At 35.6% G+C, this 14519-nt stretch overlaps 1 protein-coding gene across 1 annotated transcript in view; it reads right to left on the bottom strand.

Annotated features, from left to right (window-relative positions):
- CAPZA2 (capping actin protein of muscle Z-line subunit alpha 2) overlaps positions 1-14519 on the bottom strand; it is a 58639-nt gene that overhangs the window by 22361 nt on the left and 21759 nt on the right. Inside the window, exons 2-3 of the mRNA XM_082631968.1 lie at positions 10003-10066; positions 5467-5518 (exon numbers count right to left, since the gene is read on the bottom strand). Of these exons, the coding sequence (XP_082488094.1) occupies positions 5467-5518; positions 10003-10066 (116 nt within the window). The remainder of the gene's footprint in view (positions 1-5466; positions 5519-10002; positions 10067-14519) is intronic.

The following is a 14519-nucleotide window of genomic DNA, read 5'->3' as shown; positions in this document are numbered from 1 at the left end:
AAACAAACCACCAGACGTGGACCTGCCCACCAGAAAGACAAGATCCAGCCTTATCCACCAGAACACAGGCACCAGTCCCCTCCAGCCGGAAGCCTACACAACCCACTGAACCAACTTTAGCCACTGGGGACAGACACCAAAAACAACGGGAACTACGCACCTGCAGCCTGCAAAAAGGAGACCCCAAACACAGTAAGATAAGCAAAACGAGGAGACAGAAAAACACACAGCAGATGAAGGAGCAAGGCAAAAACCCACCAGACCTAACAAATGAAGAGGAAATAGGCAGTCTACCTGAAAAAGAATTCAGAATAATGGTAGTAAAGATGATCCAAAATCTTGGAAACAGAATAGAGAAAATGCAAGAAACATTTAACAAGGACCTAGAAGAACTAAAGAGGAAACAAGCAATGATGAACAACACAATAAATGAAAATACTGTTGTTACAAGTTCATAAACATTGTATGTTTTCTTTACTCCTGTAAGACTTTTGTCAACAAGCTATATGCTATTATAAAGAAAACTAATTTTACTTGGGTATATAAATAATTTAAAAAGATTTAAAGAACTTAGGAATAAGAGGCCATTCACCCAGAAACTAATAACTAAAGTTAAAGATATCAAGTAAACTGATTTCTATTATGTACTTTAATATAATAATTAATGGGTGGAAGCAACCCGACTGTCCACTGACATGTGAATGGATAAACAAAATGTGGTGTATATATATATATATATATATGTATGTAAACACACACACACATTCAGTGTTAAAAAGGAAGGAAATTCTAACACATGCTCCAACATAAATGAACTTTGAAGACATTCTGCTAAGTAGAATAAACCAGTCACAAAAGGACAAATACTGTATGACTCCACTTCATACATTAAATAGAATGATGGTTCCCAAGGGCTAGGAGGAGGGGAGAATGGGAAATTATTGCTTAAAGGGTATGGAGTTTCAGTTTGGGAAAATAAAAAGTTCTGGAGATGGATGGTGGTGATGGTTACACAAAAATGTGTATGTACTTAATGCCAAAGAACTGTGTGCCTAAAAATGGTTAAAATGTTAAACTTCATAATAAGTATATTTTCCCCACAATAAAAAATAATAAATACAAATTGCTATTAAAAGATAAAAGTGGGCTTCCCTGGTGGCACAGCGGTTGAGAATCTGCCTGCTAATGCAGGGGACACGGGTTCAAGCCCTGGTCTGGGAGGATTCCACATGCCGCGGAGCAACTAGGCCCATGAGCCACAGCTACTGAGCCAGTGCGTCTGGAGCCTGTGCTCCGCAGCGGGAGAGGCCGCGATAGTGAGAGGCCCGTGCACCGCGATGAAGAGTGGCCCCTGCTTACCACAACTACAGAGAGCCCTCCCATAGAAATGAAGACCCAACACAGCAAAAATAAATAAATTAATTAATAAACTCCTACCCCCAACATCTTCTTTAAAAAAAAAAAAGAAGATAAAAGGACATAAAAGACCCCTAATAGCCAAAACAATCTTGAGAAAGAAGAACGGAGCTGGAGCAATCATGTTCCCAGACTTCAGACTTATACTATGAAGCTACAGTAATCAAAACAGTATGGTGCTGACACAAAAACAGATATATAGATCAATGGAACAAAATAGAGAATCCAGAAATAAACCCACACACTTATGGTCAATTAACCTATGACCAAGAAGGCAAGAATATAAAATGGAAAAAAGACAGTCTCTTCAATAAGTGGTGCTGGGAAAACTGGACAGCTACATGTAAAAGAATGAAATTAGAACACTCCCTAACACCATACACAAAAATAAACTCAAAACGGATTAGAGACCTAAATTTAAGACCGGATACTATAAAACTCTTAGAGGAAAACATAGGAAGAACACTCTTTGACATAAATCACAGCAAGATCTTTTTTGATCCACCTCCTAGAGTAATGGAAATAAAAACAAAAATAAACAAATGGGACCTAATGAAACTTCAAAGCTTTTGCACAGCAAAGGAAACCATAAACAAGACAAAAAGACAACCCTCAGAATGGGAGAAAATAGTTGCAAATGAATCAACGGACAAAGGATTAATCTCCAAAATATATAAACAGCTCATGCAGCTCAATATTAAAAAAACAAACAACCCAATCCAAAAATGGGCAGAAGACCTAAACAGACATTTCTCCAAAGAAGACATACAGATGGCCAAGAAGCACATGAAAAGCTGCTCAACATCACTAATTATTAGAGAAATGCAAATCAAAACTACAATAAGGTATCCCCTCACACCAGTCAGAATGGGCATCATCAGAAAATCTACAAACAACAAATGCTGCAGAGGGTGTGGAGAAAAGGGAACCCTCCTGCACTGTTGGTGGGAATGTAAATTGATACAGCCACTATGGAGAACAGTATGGAGGTTCCTTAAAAAACTAAAAATAGAATTACCATATGATCCAGCAATCCCACTACTGGGCATATACCCTGAGAAACCCATAATTCAAAAAGACACATGCACCCCAATGTTCATTGCAGCACTATTTACAATAGCCAGGTCATGGAAGCAACCTATATGCCCACTGACAGATGAATGGATAAAGAAGATGTGGTACATATATACAATGGAATATTACTCAGCCATAAAAAGGAACGAAATCGAGTCATTTGTTGAGACGTGGATGGATCTAGAGACTGTCATACAGAGTGAAGTCAGAAAGAGAAAAACAAATATCGTATATTAATGCATATATATGGAACCTAGAAAAATGGTACAGATGAACCTGTTTGCAGGGCAGAAATTGAGACACACATGTAGAGAACAAATGTACGGACACCAACGGGGGAAAGCAGCAGGGGGGTGGGGGGGGGGATGTGATGAATTGGGCGATTGGGATTGACACGTATCCACTGATGTGTATAAAACTGATGACTAATAAGAGCCTGATGTATAAAAAAATAAATTAAATAAAATTCAAAAAAAAAGACCTAAATATAAGACTGGAAACCATAAAACTCCTAGAGAAAAACACAGACAACACTCTTTTATATAAATCGTAGCAATATTTTTTTGAATCCATCTCCTAAAGCAAAGGAGATAAAAGGGACCTAATTAAACTTAAATGCTTTTGCACAGAACAGGAAACCATGAACAAAACAAAAAGACAAAATGAACGGGAGAAAATATTTGCAAATGATACGACTGATAAGGAATTAATATCCAGAATAAATAGTTCATACAGTTCAACAGCAAAAAGACAAACCACCTGATTTAAAAACAGGCAGAAGACCCGAATAGACATTTTTCCAAAGAGGCCATACAGATGGCCAACAGGCACATGAAAAAATGCTTAACATTGCTAATCGTTAGGGAAATGCAAATCAAAACCACAGTGAGATATCACCACACACCTGTCAGAATGGGTATCATCAAAAAGAACACAAATAGGGCTTCCCCGCTGGCGCAGTGGTTGAGAGTCCGCCTGCTGATGCAGGGGACACAGGTTCGTGCCCCGGTCCGGGAAGATCCCACATGCCGCGGAGCGGCTGGGCCCGTGAGCCATGGCCGCTGAGCCTGCACGTCCGGAGCTTGTGCTCCGCAATCGGAGAGGCCACAACAGTGAGAGGCCCACTTACCGCAAAAAAAAAAAAAAAAAAAAAAAAAGAACACAAATAACAAATGCTGGAGAGGACGTGGAGAAAAGGGAACCCTCCTACACTGTTGGTGGGAATGTACATTGGTGCAGCCACTGTGGGAAACAGTATGGAGGTTTCTCAAAAAACTAAAAATAAAACTAGCACATGACCCAGCAATTCCACTCCTAGGTATATATTGGAAGAAAATAAAAACACTACTTCAAAAAGATACATGCACCCCAATGTTTGTAGCAGCATTATTTACAATTGCCAAGATAATGGAAGCAACCTAAGTGGCCATTAACAGATTAATGGATAAAGAAGAAGTGGTAAATATATACAATGGAATACTACTCAGCCATAAAACAGAATGAAATTTTGCCATTTACAACAACATGGGTGGACTTGGAGGGCATTATGCTAAGTGAAATAAGTCAGAGAAAGACAAATACTGTATGATATCACTTATATGTGAAATCTAAGAATACAACAAACTAGTGAATATAACAAAACAGAAACAGACTCACAGATATAGAGAACTAGTGGTTACCAGTGGGGAGAGGGAAGGGGGGAGGGGCAAGATAAGGGTAGGGGATTAAGAAACACAAACTATTATGTACAGTATAAAATAAATAAGCTACAAGGATGTATTGTACAACACAGGGAATATAGCCAGTATTTTGTGGTAACTATTAATGGAATATAACTTTAAAAAATTGAGAATCACTATGTTATGTACCTATAACGTATATAATATTGTACATCAACTATACTTCAATTTAAAAATTGGAAAAAAATAACAGGAATTTAAATCAGAAGCAAAATCAGGTATGTCTAGAAGTCTGTTGAACCTCTACCTTCATTAGGATTAAGAAATTTATTCGATAAAGCCTTACAAACATTACAAAAATAGAATTAGAGCAAATTTCTCCCGTTAGTCAGGACTTCACATTTTGGGTAGTACACTAAGATGAAAGTAGGTGACTGGATGATACTGAACACTCTTTGTAAGGCACCTGAACATTTAATCTCCTCATTTTCAAGTGAGTAATGGAGTCCATTAGCCTAAAATACGGGTCCACAGGCCTTATTTAGGGAGGTGGGAGAGGGAAAGAGAACCAATTATTTCTCTGAAATCTTAAGATAGTTGTGGCAAGTCATGATTGTGGTCACTGGTCCAAAGATGATGTACTAGGATTTAGAACCGCTTAGTTCTTTGAATCACTCACAAATCTAATAAATACTTATTAAGTAAATATGTGTCAGATACTATGTTAGGTATTTATGGATGAATAAAATAAGCTCCTACCCTCAAAAATTTATTGCTTTTTACTGAAGTACAGTTCATTTACAATATTTCAGGTGTAAAGCAAAGTGATTCAGTTATACATACATATATATATTCTTTTTCAGACTCTTTTCCATTATAGCTTATTACAAGATACTGAATATAGTTCCTTGTGCTATACAGTAGGTCCTTCTCAAAAATCTATTAGGATCAAGCATTTAACAGAAAGTAAAACCTGCATAAAATCTAAAGTATCACAATTTCACAAATCAAAGTTTCTAAAATAATTTTATCCAACTTTGCAAATGTCAAAATACAGTATTGAGTATATAAGCCACTGCCAAACACACAATGAATAGAGAATTTCATGTTATAATTGTGTCTCTATATCCTTCTGTGATCAAAAATATTTTTCCTCTAACCTAGTACGTACATATTATTACATATATTTGAACTTGATGTGCAAATATCTATTTCATGGATTAGTACCTAAAAACCACTTTTAAAATATTTTTTCCCATGTCACTTTAATTATGTTAATATAATACATAATACTTACTGGGCTGCTCCTTCCCTGAGAAGATTATCATTATTAAGCAGTAACCGAACATCTGCAAAACAAACATTATTTTTTCTATATTACTATTTTCTTATATTTGAAATTTCTATGGAATGAATTTAGGTTATTTTAGTCATGTGTCAGTATCCTACCCACTCCCCAAAACATATATGGGAGATCAAAATATCACTGTGATGACCAAAATAACCACAAAAACATACCATGGTATTAATAAAAAAAGAAAAGATTTTGGTAAGGAAATAGCAGATGGAATGAAATAAAAATATATGTTATTTCATACTCTTAATAGTCAATGCAGGCAGACTATAACATGTCTCCAAAGAACTAAAGTGGAGATAAGCTACACCAAAAAGATGGTGTGATAAGATCTGCCGAAGGTTGAGCACTATGCCTCTCAGTCTGACGCTACTATCAGGAGTTTCAAATGAATTTGCTCTATGGAAAAAGTGATTAAACAAGAAACAGCTTGTGAACGCAGTACAGATGTAGGCATTTTGTTTCTCAGACAGCTCATGTTCAACAACAGATGAATGTGTTGAGTTAGATATGGATAACTACTTTATTTGATTTAGTAATCTCACTTTGGTTGTTGATTCTGAACTCTGTCCTAACTTCAGACTCAACTATGTAGACACGTGCCTTTTTTTTTTTTTTTTTTTTGCGATACGCGGGCTTCTCACTGTTGTGGCCTCTCCCGTTGCGGAGCACAGGCTCCGGACGCGCAGGCTCAGTGGCCATGGCTCACGGGCCCAGCCGCTCCACGGCATGTGGGATCTTCCCGGACCGGGGCACGAACCCGTGTCCCTGCATCGGCAGGCGGACTCTCAACCACTGCGCCACCAGGGAAGCCCGACACGTGCCTTTTAATCACTAAAACACAACTTTAAAACTACAATTTTAATTGGAAAAAAAATCACATAATTTCACCAAAAAACAAACAAAATTCTACTCTAGTCTTGATGTATTTTCTTTCATTATTTTCCCTATACACTTGGCTGTTTTACATAATTGCTATCATAAAGTACATATAACAAAGTATCCTAATTTTTTTCATTAAATGAAAATAAAACAAATAACTTAAGTATCTTCTATTAAGAAACTGGTTAAATGTAACATAAACAGACAATAGTTCTTATAAACAGTGTAAAATTGGGCATCCAATAGAAATAATGTAGATACGTATTTATCAACTTGGAAATACATACATAATTATAATAAACAAGAAGGGGAAAACTCAGCATGTATAGTATTATATTTATACAATGTTATATGTATGTGTCTAAATTGAAAAATGTTGGAAGTATTTCATTCAAACAGTGGAGAAGAGAGGGTAGAATTTTGTGTGATTCTTAGATTCTTTTTTGCTCTTTGGAAATTTTAGAATGACTATGAATCATTTTTACAAAAATAATAAAGCTATTCCAAAAGAAAAAATATTGCCTATTCACATATCTCTTTTTAGCAGTTAAGTCCCAATTTAAAAAACAGTATCTGGCTAACCACTAAAATAATACTAATTTGATTTCTAAATTAACTGATTTTAAACAATGGAAGCTTCTGCCTAAAAAATTAAAACACAGACATTTACAATTATAGGTATTCTTATCTCACAAGGTAAACTGGGAATTCGATTTAATAAATATGATTACTGTATCTTCAATATTTAAAGCATAATCATTAACAGCAGTATTGCATGGTAGGTAGTGTATCTTTTTCAGTTCTACCTAAATGGGAAAATAATTTAAAAGCAACATCTACATGATCCAGTTATCTTTACTCTGGAAAAAAAAGTCCAAACTTCTATCATATGAAGAATACAGTGAAAGAAATAGAGAATAATTTGAATAAAATAAAAATTACTCTTAAGAAAGGATGTGGTTTCAAGTCAGACCACACATCAGAACAATGGGTGGGTGGGAGTCTTAAAAAAAAAAAAAAAAAAAGTATACATTTCAGAGCTCCAGCCCAGATAACACATCAGTTCCTGAGAATGAAGACCAGAAATCTATGTTTTAATGATTCTTACATAGCCAATCTGGGAAATAGCATTTGGGAACCACTGATCTGACAAGATTTTATGACTGAAATTCTAAAATTTGTGGCTTCAATGGAATCATTCTGATGTTAATATTATCAACAAAAACATCATGAAAATAACCAAATGCATATGAGATTTCCCCCTCAAATACTTAACTCCTTTCTCACTCTAAAATACTCCCTCGGGCTTCCCTGGTGGTGCAATGGTTGAGAGTCCGCCTGACGATGCAGGGGACACGGGTTCGTGCCCCGGTCCGGGAAGATCCCACATGCCGTGGAGCGGTTAGGCCCGTGAGCCATGGCCGCTGGGACTGTGTGTCCTGAGCCTGTGCTCCACAACAGGCGAGGCCACAGTGGTGAGAGGCCCGCGTACCGCAAAAAAAAAAAAAAAAAAAAAAAAAAATCCTCCCTCATTTAAAACTTACATAAATATCTTATATTCCCATTTCCATTCCACAGTTCCAACCCAGGTCTACTGAATGGCTCATCCTAAATGCCCAAGTCCTCATCCAAAATGCCTACTGTACGTCAACACAGAACATATCAACTCAACATCAATTTCCAATGAGGCTTAGAAAAGCAATTTCTGGGACACATACATTCTTTCAGGGTCTTTCTGACTAACAAATTTGTAGGGCATTTAATTCAGTGTAAGAATAGTAAGTGAAAATCTTTTCTTAGAATTATAATTTATTCCTGGCTCTATAAATTGTATGGGAGTTTGGGGGCTACTGACTTTAGCACAGTTTCCCATTATCAATTTAAGTTAAATGCCAACTTTTGACCCTATGGAGAAAAGACTATCTTCTTTAATGCCCCAACCATCAAACATATTAACCTGTATTTAGGTTATAAAGGCTGAATATTAAAACAGAAGTTAAACCCTATAGGAAGAAGAAATACTTCTGAATTCTCCCCATTTCCCAATTCATTGCGTCAGATTTTATGGTTATCTTGAAAGGAAGAATATTTTAACTTCCAGATTTTTCACAATATAGACTGCCATTCTTCCTCTAAGTGTAGCTCAGTGGTTACATTTTTAAATGTATAAAAATTACCATATGTAACTGTATGTACTAAATCATATATTAATCTTGTTTGTGGATGATTTAAGGCATTTTCTAGGGTATTTTAACTTTATACAATTTTTGCCTCATTTTTTGACTTTCAAACCTAATCTTTTCTGAGGTGAGATTCCATTATATCTTATACTATGAATGAAAATGAGAGATTAAACTTCTTAAAAAACAGGTTTAAATAGCTTACTCTGGAGTAGAATGTTTAAAAAATGAAACTGAAGAGCACTGTATAAATTAGTTTTAATTTAAGACACGGTGAAAGCCAAATATATATGAAGTAGAAATTACGCATTTAAAGTACTTGTGGTAGATTATTCTTAAAACTGCTTTAAGAAAGTTTTGTATAGGGCTTCCCTGGTGGCGCAGTGGTTGGGAGTCCGCCTGCCAATGCAGGGAACGCGGGTTCATGCCCCGGTCTGGGAAGATCCCACATGCCGCGGAGCGGCTGAGCACGTGAGCCATGGCCGCTGAGCCTGCGCGTCCGGACCAACGGGAGAGGCCACAACAGTGAGAGGCCCGAGTACCGCAAAAAAAAAAAAGAAGTTTTGTATAATAATCACTACAGGCCATTTTCTGCACAACTATTTCAACCACTTCACTCTGTTAAAGAGGAGCTATTGTTACAGTTTTTACATCAACCAGGAGACTATGTTGTACTTAAATTTCTCATCTATGGGTGAATAATTATAAAACTGTTTGCCAGTGAGGTGTGAGGTTTAAAGAAAGGTATACTGTGAACTGATTTATGAGATATAATTTAAATAACAAGTTGTTTTTACATGTGATGTCATCTTCTAAGCCCAGGAAACAAGCACAGTGAAACAACGTTCCTCCCTTCTTTTTTGGCTGTTCCTATTAATCGAGTAGGCTTTTCTTTAAAAGAAACATAAAAAATGCATTTCACGGGCTTCCCTGGTGGCGCAGTGGTTGAGAGTCCGCCTGCCAATGCAGGGGACACGGGTTCGTGCCCCGGTCTGGGAAGATCCCACATGCCGCGGAGTGGCTGGGCCCGTGAGCCATGGCCACTGAGCATGCGCATCCGGAGCCTGTGCTCTGTAAAGGGAGAGGCCACAGCAGTGAGAGGCCCGTGTACCAAAAAAAAAAAAAAATGCATTTCACAACTCCAAAAAATAATTAAAATTTAAAATTTCTTGTCTTTTAAAATGATTTAATGTTATTCTTTAAGAGGGTTAAAATTTGCAAACATAATTATATGTCATAAACACATTATATTCTAGACCTTACAAAATCCAGATTGACAAAAATTTTCACTGTAATTCAGAAAATACAGATTTTTCTACCCACTCCCCTAACTTAGTTACTTTGGTTATGTAACTTATTCTTTAAAAAAGGAGTGCTTGACACATCAAGGCTTAAGTGTTATGAATTAAACACTCACCATTAAACACCTCATTAAATTCTCCAGGAGGGGCATGAATGATGAATTTTGCTGCTATACGCACCTAAAACAGAAGCAAAGATATAAATGTTCCACAGCATAGGCCTCTGCTAAAACCACCAAAAACCATGCAAAATTACACTACTTCAAAGTTCTACTGAAAATGGCTTAAGAAGATTTTAAAGATGGTGACATTTTTTCACTCAAACACCCTAAGTTTATTACTGTTTTAATCATTTAATATAATCACAATGCATAGACTGAATGTAGATAAAATATACGTATAACTAATGCATTTAAGGATTCAAAGCTGCCTACATATAAATATTTTCTTATAAGAAAATTTTTCTTTTAAACTAAAATGGAAAAAAATGATCCATCAAGAAAATTTCTATGTGTGAGGAAATAAGATGCATTTAGGTACTATGAAGAAAATATATTGTGTGTCCATACAGTCACAAATGTGCATGTCTATAAAGTCACAAATTAGTTTAAAAAATGTAGAAAGGGAGAGGGAAGAAAGGTCTAAATTCAAAATGTTTTGAACATGAGATCTGACTAGATCTTAGGAAATTTTAGTTCAAAAATAAGTGAGAGACAAAATATCAACAGGTATACTGACAGGTATATTTTAAGAGAATAAAGGCTATATTAAAGAGATTAATCGCTAATGAACATATATGAGAGGTTAGATGACATGCCCAATATTATAATTTAGTGAAGAAGTTCTGAGTATTTATAATAGTTTTCCAACCACTATACAATAGCCTCCAACTCAGCTGATCAGTGATCTTGTCAGAAATGCACATTTATGAGCCCTACCCAACCAAATGAATTAGATTCTGGAAATGAGGCCCAGAAAACACTGTAAACAAGCTTTCCAGGTGATTTTTAAAATACACATCCAAGTATTCACTGAATTAAGGCACCGCACATGGCAAAAACAAAAGCTTTATTTCATATTGTACACCTTACTAGCACTGTCGCTGCTCTGATGTAGAAACTAAAAATAATGGAAAAGGAAATAGTTACATATGTTTGTGTATATATGTTATATGTGTGTGTGCATGCATCTAAATACACATACGGTTTTCAGAGGAGAGACACAGATGAAAAAGGTATTTACAGTTAAAAAGAAGATGTTCCTAGCTAGAGCCCACATATGTGACAAGGCCAGTTAGAAAACTCTTAATTGAAAACAAACAAAAAAAAGCTTTTGTAGTCTGGAACACCAAAAAGTCTGAAGCAAAACCTACGACTGTTGTTGGATACCACTGAGAGATTACAATGATGAAGATGACAACAAAAATGGGATTATTTAAATTAGTGTTTACCAAGCACTTTACACGGATTATGTCATTTACTCTTCAGTCTGATTACTGAATATACACTTTATTTACTACATTATGCTGCTTCTCAGATTTAAAATAGTTTTGGTAGAATGGGTAAAATGCTCCCACCAAAAGATGAACAGGACAGAATATGACAGGGTGGCCACAAACAAACTGCCAAAGTATAAACTTTTTTTGGTATTTAAAATGTCAATAGCAGCAACTTCCCAAGTTCTTCCCAAATAAATTCTTCCCAAGACAGAAAAAACCAGAGTTCACTCAAAAAGAAATATGTAACCTGAATAGTCCTAGATCTACTAAAGAAATTGAGTTTGCTGTTAAAAGCATTCCAACAAATAAAACTTCAGGTTTTCTTATAACAGGCATTTAAGGAAGAAATATTACCAATTCTCCACAAATTATTCCAGAAAACAGAATTGAAGACAACTTCCAACTTATTTTAAGAGAACAGCATTATCCTATACCAAAGACTAAAATACTACAAGAAACACAACTCACAGACCAAAACCTCTCATAAACACAGAAGCAAAAATCTTCAATAAAGTATTAGCAAATTGAATCCAACTATATAGAAAGGATAACACATCATGACCAAGTGGAGTTTTTCCTAGAAATGTAGGGCTGTTTCACTATTTGAAAAGCAATTCACAATATAAACTGATTAAAGATGAAAAACCACAATCACCTCAATAGAAGCAGGAAAATTATTTAATAACATTAAACAACCAATCATGATTAAAAAAACTCTTAGCAAACTAAAAAGACCATGTCTTTAATTTGATAAAAGGTATTTACAAAAAAGCCTATAGCTAACATGACCCTTAATGGTCAAAGACTGAACACTTCCCCCTAACATCAGGTAAGAATGTCTGTTCTCATCCCTCCTATTCAACATCATACTGAGATCTTAGTGCAATAAGGTAAGAAAAACAAATGAAAGTCATTTCATAAATAAAATAAAACTTTCTACTTGAGGACAACATGATTGTTTACAATGAAAAATCCCAAGGAATCTTAAACAAACAAACAAAACTACCCAATAACTTATAAAACTTAGGTACAAATCTAACAAAATATGTACTAAAATATGTACTTCAGGACTAATATCCTGAAAACTACACAAAACTGATGAAAGAAATCAAAGAAGATCTAAATAAATGGAGAGACATGTATATTCATGGATTGGAAAGCTCCTTATTGTAAAGATAACAATTCTTCCCAAACTATTCTACAGATTCAATGAAGGCCCAATCAAAATCCAAGCAGGATTTTTTTTGATACACATCAACAAGCTGATTCTAACACTGATGTTTCCTATATTATTATTTTTCTATGTTTGAAGAATCCAATGAATGCAGGCTATTTTGGCCATGTATCAAGATTAACACTCCCTCCCCGCAAATGCAAGCAAGATCAAGAAATCACTCTGATGCCCAGAACAACCATAAACACACACATGAACACACACCATGGTATTAAAAAAAAGACTGTGGTTAGGAAATGAGAGGGAATGAATATTATTTCACACCCTTAGCAGTAAATGCAAAGTAGCAACGGCAAATGAACTAGAATAGCCAAAATAATTTTGAAAAAGAACAAAGTTGGAGAATTCACACTACCTAATCTTAAGACTTAATATAAAGCTACAGTCATATATGGATCATAATGGAATAGAAGAGAGAGCCCAGAAATAAACCCACACACCTATGGTCAATTAATCTTTGACAAAGGAGATAAGAATATACAATGGAGAAAAGGCAGTCTCTTCAGCAAGTGGTGTTGGGAATGCAGGACAGCCACATGTAAATCAGTGAAGTTAGAACACTCCCTCACATCAAACACAAATATAAACTCAAAATGGCTTAAAGATTTAATGGCTTAAAGATTTAAATATAAGACATGACACCATAAAACTCCTAGAAGAGAACATAGGCAAAACATTCTCTGACATAAATCATACCAATGTTTTCTTATGTCAGTCTCCCAAGACAAAAGAAATAAAAGCAAAAATAAACAAATGGGACCTAATCAAACTTTTAAGCTTTTGCACACAAAGGAAACCATAAAAAAATGAAAAGACAACCTACGAACTCAGAGAAAATATTTGCAAACGATGTGACCAGTAAGGGCTTCATTTCCAAAATATACAGACAGCTCACACAACTCAATAACAAAAATACAAACAACCCAATCAAAAACTGGGCAGAAAACCTGAATAGACATTTCTCCAAAAAAGACATACAGATGGCGAATATGCACATGAAAAGACATTCAACATCGCTAATTATTAGAGAAATGCAAATCAAAATGCAAATCAAAATTACAATGAGTTACCACCTCACATGGTATGGCCATCGTTAGAAAAATCTACAAATAATACGGGCTGGAGCGGGTGTGGAGAAAAGGGAACCCTCCTACACTGTCGTGGGACTGTAAATTGATGCAGCCACTATGGAAAACAGGATGGAAGTTCCCCCAAAAAACTAAAAATAAAGTTGCCATATGATCCAGCAATCCCACTCCTGGGCATATATCTGGACAAAATTATAATTCGAAAAGATACATGCACCCCAGTGTTCACAACAGCACTATTTACAACAGCCAAGACATGGAAGAAACCTAAATGTCCATCAACAGATGAATGGATAAAGAAGATGTGGTGCGTGTGTGTACATATATACATATACACACACACGCGTGTGCACATACACACGGAATACTACCCAACCATAAAAAAGAATGAAATAATGCCATTTGCAGCAACATGGAAGGACCTAGAGATTATTATACTAAGTGAAGGAAGTCAGAAAGAGAAAGACAAATACCATATGATATCACTTATATCTAAGTGAAATTAAAGTGAAACCATAAATCTTAAAGTGGAATCTAAAATATGACACACAAATGAACTTATCTACAAAACAGAAACAGACTCACAGACATAGAGAACAGACTTGTGGTTGCCAAGGGGGAGGCGGAGAGGGGAAGGGATGGATTGGGAGTTTGGGATTAGCAGATGCAAACTACTATATACAGAATAGATAAACAAGGTCTTACTGTATAGCACAGGGAACTATATTCAGTATCCTGTAATAAACCATAATGAAAAAGAAAAGAATAAAATAAAAGTAAAAAACAAAAAAAGCTACAGTCATTAAGATAGAG

Source organism: Mesoplodon mirus (genome assembly GCF_964341445.2).
Source record: "Mesoplodon mirus genome assembly, chromosome: 9".
Lineage (NCBI taxonomy): Eukaryota > Metazoa > Chordata > Mammalia > Artiodactyla > Ziphiidae > Mesoplodon > Mesoplodon mirus.
The sequence above is the reverse complement of the archived record's forward strand: the minus strand, read 5'-3'. Positions and strand labels throughout refer to the sequence as shown.